The following is a 13269-nucleotide window of genomic DNA, read 5'->3' as shown; positions in this document are numbered from 1 at the left end:
GAAACTGCCTATAAAAAACTTAAAATTAATTTAAATTGGAGAACAGAAGAATCAAGCGGCGGAATTAAATTTGGAATGGTTTTGGACAGTGGTTATCTTACTTTTTAAATGCTATTTTCATGGACGGAATTTGTGCAAGCCTTTTAAAATGAATGGATTAAGTTTTCTTCTTCTATTTTTTCTTTTATTTTCTCTGTAACCTATGGTCTAATCTTCCTCTTTCATGGGTGCTCTTCTAACCCATTTAAAAATTGGACTCTTTTTTCTAACTTGAAATATAAAAAAGATGCAAAAAGAAATAAGGAAATTTGCAACAATAACACTGCTACTTGGAGGCTGGAAGGTTTGTGTATTGGAAATGGAACACTTTTTTTCTTCACTGATTGTTTTGGCTTGGCACTACAAGGTCTCACTGCTTGGTTATAGAGAGTGATAAGAAGGGAAGCATACAGATGTCCATTTGAAGTATATCTTTAACCAGAGAAAAGTGAAAACAAAACATCTTTATGAATCTATGCTTAATTTTATTAACCTTCCAAGCTAGAGCAGCTGTGTTTGCTAGCTGGAGAGAATGGCACAATTTCAAAAGCAAATAGAAATCGTAAACTTGCAAAATATATTTTCAGAAATACAGAAATTATCAAATACATATGAGGATAGAGAAAAAGCTGGAAGACTTAGAGCATATAACAGCAAAATATGATGAAGAAGTTGAGATGCTTATCAAATGGAAAACGTGGTGGTTAAAACTCAAAAAATTGAAGTGGAAAATGAATATAAAGAGATTAAATTTGATGATATTTATGGTGATTGGTTTGTCCCTGAAAATGGAAAGAGCGGAATACTGAAAGAGGAATTAAATTGAGGGGAAATTTATCCCAGAGGGCAAGATACAGGAGAAGAAAAAACCAAACAATCTATGGATTTAAAGAGAGAAAATCTATTAGCAATAGCATTGATAACACTACTACTGACAAAGATAAGCTGACTAAGGAAACAGAAGGGCATCAAGATTATATGAGAGATCTTATAAGCAAGGAGATGCTAAGAGGAGTCCATTGTTGATCAAGGAGATGATTAGAGGACTGGCACCACAAATGGCAGAAGATATGAGACTGTTTTGCTATTGGAAAGATACAGGTTGATAGATGGGAGAATATAATTTAAAACTAGTTAAATTTAGTGAAATTTATTGACAATAGATATAATTTAAATAAATAATTGATAATTACTAATGTATACAATGTATAGTGTTATGATTAGTATAATTGGATATGAATATTGAATGGTACCCATGTAAGGAAGATTAGAAATCCCTTTGGATTATATATAAAGGTTAATAAAAAAAGAACCAAGTTAGATACAGTTAAAGTTTTGATTATTAGGGGGAAAATGTTGATACAGGATATAGCCAAATAAAGGAGGGATAAGAATAACAACGTATATATAGATATGGAAGGAAATTGGATGTAAATTTTAAACAGGAGGATTAGAAAACTTTGTTATGAAATATTATGGATGTTTAGCTAGAATAGGACATAAGGATTTAGTGTTAGTGGAGGATTTTAGAAATAGTAATTGAAAAGCCAGTATGTGGTTATGTATTAAATTTTGGTATATTTTATGATGGATGCTTAAACAATTATAGTCAAATGAAAATGGAGATATGATGATGGTGACATGTATAAATATTTGAGTTAAAATACTTGAGTTAATATGAATTATGTTTGTTGATTGTGGAAGAGATGCATGAAAATCTTTTTGTAACCAACTGATACACTTTCTACCTTCTTGTAAAGAAGGATTCTTTGTATCTGCTTTGAAAATTAAAAAAAATAAAATAAAAAACCTGGCTCTCTGCTTTTAGCAATCTCTAAATGTAAAGATTTTCTTTCTACAGCATGTAAAGAAGAATGTTGTGTTTGTTTTAAATTATTATTTTTTAATTATTTTTTTTTAAAAGAGGCAAGTCGCCAGGCTGCATGCAGGGGTTAAGCCTTATTCAGGCATGCCTGGGAAAGGGCATGTCATACCCATCCACCCACCCCTGGTTCTGGGCATGCGCAAGAGGCTGAAATTAAGGCCTACCTACACAAACTACCCAGTTCTTGTAATGACAAGTCTTTGAGTCTTGTGCATGCCCAGAATCAGGGGGGTATGTCATGCCCACGCATGCCTCTTGCGCATGCCCAAAAACACAGGGGGTAGGTGGGTGGATAGGAAATACCTGGGCATTAAATTATATGTCTTTATCTGATAAGCCATCTCAATAAATAATTTGGTGGAAAACAAAATGTAAAAAAATACTTTAATAATTACAATAATTAAAATACACAACAATTAAAATACATAGCAACAGAGACTGAATCGTTAAGCTCTACTTCTAAAATTGTAATCGTTTTATTTCTTCCCATGGAATTATTAGTTTTCTCTTGTCATAGTTCAGGCACATTTTACATTTAGGAATTTGCTGTACTGCAAATTAATAACATGTATTGATCTAGCAATGCAAACTTGCATTCAATAATGAAAGCGATGTTGGGCGGATCCCTGTCTGGGCCCAAACTACCCATAAGGTTTGTAGACATTCCCAGTCATCCAGGTATTGCTTATCCCAAAGATGCTTTTTCAGGAGGCAACTGGACTTTGCTTTTTTTTTTTTTTTTTGAAGACATTTCGCTTCTCATCCAAGAAGCTTCTTCAGCTCTGACAGGCTGTGGGGAATGGCCTGTATACTGTCAGAGCTGAGGAAGATTCTTGGATGAGAAGTGAAACGTCTTCAAAGAAAAAAAATAAGAAAGTTCAGTTTCCTCCTTAAAAAAGCACCTTTGGGATATCCAAAGGGTTATTGTTGTTGTTGAGAAAGTAGGCCTCTGGAGCTCTCTGCATTTAGGCCCCAAAGTAGAATGGAAATACAGTATATAAAAAAATGAAGAAACGAGCTCGCACGCCGGCCGCAATAAGCATCCTTTTCATTTGGTTGCCCCCGGCTACAATAAGCGTCCTTTAAATTCGATTGACGCCGCCGCGATAACCGACTTTTCCATTCGGTTGCCCCCGGCTACAATAAGCGTCCTTTAAATTCGATTGACGCCGGCCGCGATAACCGACTTTTCCATTCGGTTGCCGCCGGCCGCGATAACCGACCTTTCCCTCGGTTGCCGCCGGTTGCGATAACGGACCTTTTCCTTGGTTGCCGCCGGTCGCGATAACCGACCTTTTTCTCGGTTGCCGCCTTGTGGGACCTCGCTATAAAAGCATCGAGGTTGTTTCTTAAAGCGGCGGTGGGGACGTCACTTTCCCTAGCCGCGTGTTTACGTGGAGCTGAAGATGGCGGCGCCGGTGGCTCCGCCGAGCCGCCTTCAGACTCCGTAGAGTAGACCGGCAAAGCACGAGTTGCTGACGCCGAAAGAGCGAGCCATTTCGGAGGCTTGATGACAAGTCTCCCTTCTGGTTTTAATTAGCTGCACTGTTAACTGTCTTGTACCCCCGTGCAGGAGCCATGGACGAGGAGGAGAGACAGAGGAAGACAGCGATGGACAGATCCTTGGTAAGGCGAGAAGGGAGGGAGGGCGGGAGGGAGCGCGGGGTGCGAAGGTCACGGGTGGGGGGATGGGGTGAGGTGGGAGAAATAGATGGTGACGTGGGCGGCTTGGGCTTCATGGGTGGTAAGGAACATAAAGCTTGCCTGCCCCGCCCCCTTTTCCCGTAACTAATATATATATATATATATATATATATATATTGCCCGTATGCCCCCTTCCCGCTGTCAGGAGCGGCGGTGGAGTTAATAAAGCTCAGTGGTGGGTGGCTGAGAGAGCGAGGCGTTCCTGGCGACTTTTCCGTGTTGCGCTTTCCTTTGTGTATGATTCTTTTTTGTGTGTTTGTGTGTGTGTGTGTGTGTGTGTGTGTTAGAACTGTCATGCCTGCATTTGGGGTCCTCTCCGCGCAAATCGTAGGCTCCAGAGCAAGGCGCTTTCTTCCCTGCTTGTGATATGTATCAAGGCCATTGGCTGGGGAACAGCTGTTGTTCTTGGCAAGAGGTTGTACATGCCTTGGAAATGCCACAGGTCCCAACTGGTATCTATATTTTAGAAGAGCAAGGGATGGCATGTAGCTGTAGGAATCGCAAGTTATTCTGTCTTGCTCTATAAATAGGTGCCTTGAAAGCCAAGGCAAAAAATGTACTGCCCTAAGTCAGATTTATAATGTAAACGCACTATACAGCAGAGGAAGTTGAATAAGGCCACTGAAAAATTGGTAATTAAACCTGTATACACCACTGCAAACTCTACTTGGTGTAATGTAAGCTATGTGCACAGTAGAGGTTATTTAACTGCTGTAACAGGATTGAATAAATGAATGGCTTCTCAGGATGCTTTAGTCCCTTACTGTACTTTTGGGATACCCAAATAGTCCAGTGAGCTCATAATTGCAAGTAATTTGAACACTGCATGGATTGCATTGTTAATTTAAGAGTAAAATTAAATCATTTTGCCTGCACTGCAGTTTATGTTAAAAGGCACATTCCTGGGCATCAGATATTTATATATTTTTTTAAAAAAGTGGAAAATATAACATTTTCAATGTGCATAATGCTTGACAATAACTTAATTATGAGATATTTGTAAGTAATTACAAAACATTCTTTTCAACAGCCTTTTTGTGTTACGTTTAAAACACTTTGCGTTGCTAGATTCAGATGATGAATTCTTTAATTTATAAAGTAATTTTAATTTGAATCTTTTTATTCAATCCATAAATGTATATCTGAAATTTAAGCAGGGATTGCTTAAATTTAAGCCCAGAATCTGTTGCTAAGCGAAAAGGTTGTTAAGTGAAGCTCACAAAAATGTCTATGTGGACTGCTATGCTCAATAACAGCAATTGTGACATTCTAATTTGCTGTCATTAAGTGATTGTGTGGGTCATTAAATGAACAGAGTCCCAGATAAGGAGCATAGGAGCTGAAAATCCTCCCTCCTGAAATCCCAGCAGGATTCTCAGTACCCCTAACTTGTTTATGTGGCCTACTCTGGGCCTCCTGGGACTTTCTCCACTCGCTTAAGGCACACCACATTCTTTACTGTGTTCACTCAGGAGCTAAAAGTCCGGCTTGAATTTTGGCTCCTTCTTGTCTCTGAGGGCTGGTTGAAAGAACTGCCAAGAGAAGCCTTCAGTAGGGACAAGAACAGAGCTCAAATAATCAGGATCTGAGCTTTGTTTTTACACTCCTCAACCAGATGTCAACATACAAAGAACAGTTGCAGGAATTGGGTATGTCTAGGCTAAATAAAAGAGGGATTGAGTGTGTGAGACACAATAGCAGTGTTCCAATATTTAGGGGTGGCAACAAAGAAGATGAGGTCAACCTATTCTCCAAAGCACATGAAGGTAGGACAAGAAGCAATGGATGGGAATTAATCAAGAAGAGAACCAACCTAGAATTAAGGGGAAATTTACTGACAGTAAAAGCTATTAATCAGTTGAACAACTTGCCTTCAGAAGTTGTGGGTACCCCATCACTGGAGGTTTTTAAGAAGAGATTGGCGTAGCAATTTGTCTGAATTGGTATAGGGTTTCTGCTTGAGCAGGGGGTTGGGTAAAAGTCCTTCAAGGTCACTTGTAGCTCTGTTACTATGTTGAACTCTCCTCTCTGCAGGAAGGAACTTCTTCCATATGGTGTAGAAACAGAACTCAAATCATCAGGATCTGAGGTCTATTTTTCCATCCCATCAAAGTTAATCTTCCACATATTGAAGAGGAGCTCTTTTAGCATAGTGGAAAAATAGAACTAAAATCTTAAGGATTTAAGCTCCATTTCTACACCCCTTGGAAGGATGTTAGTTCCCCCACAAAGAAGAGGAGTCCTTCCACAGGATGCAGAAAAAGGCATTCAAATTATCACAATCTGAAGTTTGTTTGTCCAACCTCACTGAAGGAGTTCAGCTCCTCCATGCACGGAAGGGAGCTCCTTCAGTTGGATGAGGGAACATGAGGTCCATTTTTTCCAACCCATGAAAAGAGTTAAGTTCTTAATAGGTAGCTCCCAAACATGAAAGAGAGTTTCAGCAGATGGCAGCAGCTTGCAACCTTCCTTCCCAGCTTCCCAATTGACTTTCAAAGGAAATCAACAGTATGATCATGGGATGCTCGGGAATCAGTCTGAAGTGTGAAAAGATTTCCAAGCACCAAACTTAAAATTGTATAATTGTGTGTGTGTGTGTGTGTGTGTGTGTGTGCGCATTGTTTTATGATGGCTTGGCCGTAAAGCATCTTTTTCAGGCCCTTGATAGCTTTAAATAAAGCTAAATAATCTATCATAAATTGAGCGCTACCTGTAGATCTGATTACTGCTTAGAATAGAGACCACTGGGAAATTGCAGGTCTTTAGCCTAATTGGGGAAGATGCAAAAAATCCTGGAAGAATGCAATGGAAAACTTTTTTCATATAGTTGCTAAGAACTTAATATGGAGTCTGCGAAGCTTATCAGTTATCGGAGTGATGGTTGTCCTAAAAATGCTTTTTCAAAACGTAACTAGACTTTGTTTTCCCCTGAAGACATTTAGCTTCTCATCCATGAAGCTTTTTCAGTTCTTCTTCGGAACATCTTCAAGGGAAAACAAAGAAAGTTCAGTTACCCCTTGAAAAAGCACCTTTGGGATAATATGGATATGTTTGTGCTGTGAAGTTGAAGTTAACCAGAGGAAGTTGTTACTTTTAATCTGTGTTACATTAAAATCTTAAGAACATGCTTATTGTATTTTTTGCCATATTTATTTACTGAAAATATTCAAAGCAAAACTTTTAAAGTATATTATCAATACATTATTAAAAGCAATATTTAAAAATCCTAAAAGAGCTTAAAGTTTCAGGACATGTTTTCTAAGACAAATGTTTTACATGAGTATAATTTTATATATTTATTCTACAGTATAAGAAATAAGAAATACTTCTTATTTTCCCCATAACAACAATCCTGTGAGATGGGTTGGGCTAAGAAAGAGTGATTGGGCCAAAGTCATCCAGCTGGCTTTCATGTTTAAAGCAGGACTAGAACTCACAGCCAGACTGGGCTGGACTTGTATTGTGGGGGGGAGGGGACCAGAAGCAGTCCTAGAGCTGCAGTGGGCCAAAACATTTTTTTTATGCTCCCAGGCCTGGCTGGGGCCAAGCGTCATCTCTGGGGGCGGGGGTAGACAAAAGCAATTCCCATACTGCAGCACAAAGGGACACTGTTTTTCAGTGGCTTTGGAGCTTTTTTTCCTCCCATTGTAAAGCCCAGCCCCAACCTGGCCTAGCAGTCAGACAAAGCCTGTTTTGTCAATGGTGAGAGCAAGAAGCTACCAAAGGTCAGCTATGGTGCAGAGTACAGGACAGCGGAAGTCTTGGAATGCAGAATGATGGGGGCTACTATAGCTGGACTGCACTGGGATAGTTACAGCTTCCTAGCAGCTCCAGAATCACGCAGCTGACCCACAATTCTTGGTTAGCAATGGAAACTGGGACTGTGGGGTTACTGTCACTAAGCGAGGCAGTCATATGTTGTCTTGCTTTACGATCACATCTCTTTTTTTTCAGACTTTGATTACTAGACACAGTATATTTCTTTTTCTTGAAATATCTTAAAATGTTATTGCAAGGATATATACTTTGGAAGAATGAAGTCCTTGGTATATATTGAGTAACTATGTAACTTGTCCATTGATTGATGTGTAGTGCTTGAGAGTACAATTAGTCTTCAAAACTGTAATGAAGACTGCTAGCTGCTTGGCAACTGGTTATAAATTGAAGGCTACCTGTTTGGAAGCTATTATTTTTGCATGCTATGGCATTTTCATTTTGACTTTCTGAAGACAACATATAATGGCCGAGGGTGGGTTTCTGAAAAAAAACCTAAAAGCATTTATTTTGTAATTTTAATATGTTTAGTTATTGAATATTAACAATGCAGTAAATGTTTCAATTATCCTTACAGATATGGAGCTATAGAATTGTAATTAATAAAAGAGACATGAGGGTTTATAACTTAATAGCTTTATATGCTTTATAATTTCTATACTTTTGCTGGTGGGCCATAAACTTCATATCAGAGAGAGATAGGGTTTCTTTTTCCTATGAATAAAACAACAAGCTAAAGATAATCCTCAATTTATAACTGAAATAGACCCTGCATATTGCACCCGCAAGACATAACAGTTGCTAAGTGAAGTGCCAGTGTGATTGCCTTGTAGCCTTGGTCAGTGATCCCAATCCCTGCTCTCCCCATTGTTGTTAAGAAGGGGAGCTCCAGAGAGCTACTTTGTTTAAGAAGGAAAGCAGTCTGATATGCCACTAGAGACCATGTGGCATTGTCCTGGAAGCAAGCACCATTTTGAAATGGCCTTAATTCATTCTGAAATATTCAGATTGAATAAAATTGTGTATTGTTATAAAATTAAGGGTTTTTTAATGTTAGGTTTATATTGTAGTGTAGTGCCTAAGACATTGGACTGGCACTTGGGAGACTTGTGATCCAACCCGTCCTCAGCTCAATGAGCTTTGCGACGAAATAAATAAAATTAATTAATCAACTCATCCTCCCATACAGAAGATAGATATGGAGAAGGCAACATACTCTGTCTTGTGCCTTAGAATAAAAGGTGGGACATATATCAACTAAACGGATACTAATATTGTAATTCTCATTTAGTGCAATTAATGAATCCCATGAAATAGTCACATTATTTAAATTTGCACTATTTCAAATAGTATTTTTATGGAAAAGGGGATAATTGGTTCCAGCTTTAGAAACCTAAATTTATATATGTTTATTTATGAAATACTATGTAATAATAAAGGAATACAAAGTCCTATACAAAGTTGCTACATATTGCTAACTCAGGCATTCTGCTATAGTTCTTCAAATCGGCCTCTTGTTTTCTGAACTTTTCTTGAATGGGCTCTTCCTTTTCTTCAATTTGCCCAAAGGACAATTAGTATCTAAAACCCCAATGGTAACTACATGCTAGCCCCTATGTTACTCTCATACTAACTGAATTTTGGCTTACATTGGATATGAGCTTGAATCTATTAATAATTTGCACTGTAAGTCACAATATTGCACTATTCAAATTTCTATTAATCATAAAGTATCTGTAAATACTATTCAGGCTGTACAATGCATTTTAGAAGTCTTTTTAAAAATGATTAAATTATGGCAACTTCTCCATCATTCCTATTGCCACACGCTGCTCTTGGTGATGAATTTTCTTACTGCTAACTCTCTGTCAGCAGTGGAAATTTGAGCAAACAAAGCAAGACAATAGAGGTAAGATGTAAGCACGTGCCAGTGCAAGATTGAGTCTGTTAGATAGGTCTTGTGCTATTTTTATATTGTTCAGATTTATTTTAAGATTATTATTAAAAACAGGACCAAATTTGTTTCTATTATAGTCCATAAACTTGTCTACTGATTTCTTTCTCATCGTCTTAACTGGATTTTCTATTGGTATACAGAATATTCCAGAGCAGAAAAATGCTGGGAGGGTGAGAGAGTATGACTAAGGAAAAGTGTGGGAAACAGAAAGAGGTGTATGATTCAGTTTATAACATTTCCTGTCAATTATCCACTGGCTGAATTAAAAGCTAATACATATATGAACATAATATTACTGTTTGCACAAAGGTATGATGACATGGTACAATAAATTGAGAGCATTTATGTGAGTGCTTTTGAGAAATAAGATTATGTTGCTGAGGGAAGATAATAAATAATGGCACATTATTCAGGCAGATTCAAAAAGGCTAAATGTCTGTCAGATGACTACCGGTAATTAACTCAACATGCCAACAGCACCTGTTCCTTTCAATGGAAATGAAGTGAAATCAGTGCAGGCAGAGATGGATTAGGACAGTCATCCATTCTTTATGTGATAGGGGTTATAAACAAAACTTGCAGTGAAATCGTGGCACTTTTATTGGCACTTCCTTCCAAATAAGTCTTCCTCATTGTAGTGTTGTCTCAGGTTTGCCATGCAGTCAAATTGCAGTTGTGTGTGAAAATTAGCTCTTGGCTGCACGTAGCTACTTATGACGTTATCAAAAAAAAATATTTTGGAAGAAAATAGTGGCAACTGCTTCTCTTATACGGCTAGAGTACTTCTATGCATGCAGTAACCAGGAGCCAAACTTGACTTGGCAATGGTCTTACTTGGTATCCTGGAGCTGTTTAAAACAGATTCTCTCTCCTCCCCGCCCCAAAAAACCTTTGATTTGTTAACCTTCGTTAAATATCTTATTAGTAATTTCAGATTGCTAGTACAGATAGTGCTTGACTTATGACCACAGCTGGGACTATATTTCTTTCGCTATGCAAGATGGCTTTTTAATTTGTGCACAGTTTTACAACCTTTTTTGCCACAATTATTAAGCAAATTACTGCAGATGTTAAGTGATTCACAGAGTCATTAAGAAAATCTGGCTATTCCCCATTGACATTGCTTGTTAAAAACCAGCTAGGAAGATTGCAAATGATAGTTGCATGCCCTAGAATACTGCAAGCATTGTAAAGACATGCCAGTTGCCTTAATTTTCATCACATGACCATGGGGATGCTGCAGTGGTCATAAGTGTGAAGAACAGTCATAGGTCACTTTGAATAGTCACAATGAATGGTTAAGTTAAGGACTGCCTTGTAATAGTCACATTTCCCCATTCTTTTGCTATTGACATATTAAATGGTCACAATAATTCAACATTTAATTACAATTTAATTGAGTTATAGTAGATACTTTAAATGTGGAACCATTTAAAACTTAAATTCATTTATTTAATCATTTAAAAACCAGATTGCTTGATCTTGAGAATCAGTCACATAAGACACGCATATATTTATTGATTGTAATTAATAAATATATCTGATATAATAAAAATGTCTCTGTAATTGTAATTAATAAGATTAAGATGAGCAGATTTGCAGGCTTTTGCTAATATTGATGTTAAATATCTATAATAACAATAGTTTCAGAGAATAGGAAGTATCTTTTGCTATGAAAGTAAGTCTCTTGTGCTTACTCTAAGCTTGATGGAGATAGCTGAATGGAGTAACTGGAAAGAAAGCTAAGGAAATTTATCCTGTTTTTCTTCCTCTCTCCCTCCATGAAATAGTTAGGTTTTCATAAGATTTCATTAAATAAGTGTTGCAATTTTAAAATTAGAAAAATGCTAAGCCATCCGAGGTCACTTTATAGGTGAGATAGGTGGCATAAAAAACAAATTAGTTAATTGGGTAATCTAATAGGCAAAGAAGACTAAGAGCTAGCAAGGGCTAAATATATAGGTGAATATTTTTGTTCTACAAATCTCAAGCTTCTCCTGTGAATGGGAGAGGAGCCAAATGCTGGACTGTCACTACTCCAGGCAATGGGACTGCAAAAATTATTTTATTTCAGACGCATATGCAATATTTGTGCCTGATTTGCCAATACTTCATTTTTCCAAATTTTTTCTCAACTGTTTTTGTTTATTCAAATGGCAGGATACATTTGTATTTCTTAACTCATAAATAGTAAGGATGTCTGCTTGCTTCTGTCTGTCTGTCTGTGTCTGTATGCCCCCCCCCCTTCTCTCTGTATGGCATCAAAAATGTTGACATTCATAAGAATGAAGTCAAAATACATTTTCTGAAGTTTAAAGTTCAGATACATTGGTGGTTTTTTGTATTTGCCTGCAAGGGAAATAAAAAGTTGATGACAATACAGTTTATTAATTTATTTAGCATATGGCATGTGTTAGCCAGGGATCACCAAAGTGGTTGGCTCTCTCTGTGAAAGGATTTTTTTCTGGTAGTGTTATCTTTACCTGCGATACACCTGAATGCCAGTAGGCAATTGGGGGAGCTCCTTTCTTGTCCTCCTGCAGTTTATTCGCTCACTGGAATCGAACTGCTAAGCAGCGGTGCGGAGGCCCAGCATCTTACCATGTGAGCTGACATTTCCCCCCCCCCCCAATACATAGTATTATAATACTATCATACAACATAGTATTATCTGCTTTTAAGTTTGAATTTATTTTGAATTATTTCTAAGAAATTACTGGCTACTTTGAAGATTTCAAGATATATATTAAATATGTTACATACTGATTCTCTTATTGTACTACAACTTCTTCTGATGTTATTTTCAAACTTTGCATTAAAAAAACTAACTATCGACCTTTGGTCTGAGTTAACTTACAGTTAGATTGCAAGTTTATGTAGAACATCATACATTTAAGAAAATACTTTCATATATAATTTATTAGAAGTCTTTCATTCTAACACAGGCTGACAATTTTCCCAGGAGACAAATGAGAAACTAGGGCTGTTGGGGAGGGCTGCTACCTCCATCCCATTTCCTTCCCACCACTGCCATCCTGCCACTGCCTCCTTGGTCAGGCAAGGACCTTTAAAGGGCAGGATATGGCCCACAGATTATAAAATGCGCATGATTTTATTTTATGTTCAGGTGGCAAAGTATAGAAGAAATGCAAAACCAATGGATGAGGAGGAGAGACAGAGGAAGATAGCGATGGGCAGAGCCATGGTAAGGCGAGAAGGGAGGGCGGGAGGGAGCGCAGGGTGCGAAGGCTGCCAGGTGGCAAACCTGGTCGCGGTCACGGGTGAGGGGGTGAGGTGAGAGAAATAGATGGTGACGTGGGCGGCTTGGGCTTCATGGGTGGTAAGGAACATAAAGCTTGCCGGCCCCGCCCCCTTTTTCCGTAACTAATATATATATATTGCCCGTATGCCCCCTTCCCGCTGTCAGGAGCGGCAGCAGAGTTAATAAAGCTCAGTGGTGGATGGCTGAGAGAGTGAGGCGTTCCTGACGACTTTTCCGTGTTGCGCTTTCCTTTGTGTATGACTCTTTTTTGTGTGTTTGTGTGTGTGTGTGTGTTGGAACTGTCATTCCTGCATTTGGGGTCCTCTCCGCGCAAATCGTAGGTTCCAGAGCAAGGCGCTTTCTTCCCTGCTTGTGATATGTATCAAGGCCATTGGCTGGGGAACAGCTTTTGCTCTTGGCAAGAGGTTGTACATGCCTTGGAAATGCCACAGGTCCCAACTGGTATCTATATTTTAGAAGAGCAAGGAATGGCATGTGGCTGTAGGAATCGCAAGTTATTCTGTCTTGCTCTATAAATAGGTGCCTTGAAAGCCAAGGCAAAAAATGTACTGCCCTAAGTCAGGTTTATAATGTAAACGCACTATACAGCAGAGGAAGTTGAATAAGGCCACTGAAAAATTGGTAATT

The 13269-nt window shown here is 38.3% G+C and overlaps 1 protein-coding gene across 1 annotated transcript in view; it reads left to right on the top strand.

Moving 5' to 3' along the window:
- The first annotated feature begins 3293 nt into the window (after nt 1–3293).
- Nucleotides 3294–13269, top strand: part of AKAP9 (A-kinase anchoring protein 9) — a 104807-nt gene continuing 94831 nt past the window's right edge. The window contains exon 1 of the mRNA XM_087712620.1: nt 3294–3550. Within this exon, the coding sequence (XP_087568746.1) occupies nt 3503–3550 (48 nt within the window). The 5' untranslated portion in view covers nt 3294–3502. The remainder of the gene's footprint in view (nt 3551–13269) is intronic.

This window comes from Thamnophis sirtalis, unplaced genomic scaffold (assembly GCF_051295495.1).
Source record: "Thamnophis sirtalis isolate CommonGarterSnake01/CBP01778 unplaced genomic scaffold, rThaSir2_p1.2 scaffold_4, whole genome shotgun sequence".
Taxonomy (NCBI): domain Eukaryota; kingdom Metazoa; phylum Chordata; class Lepidosauria; order Squamata; family Natricidae; genus Thamnophis; species Thamnophis sirtalis.
The sequence above is the reverse complement of the archived record's forward strand: the minus strand, read 5'-3'. Positions and strand labels throughout refer to the sequence as shown.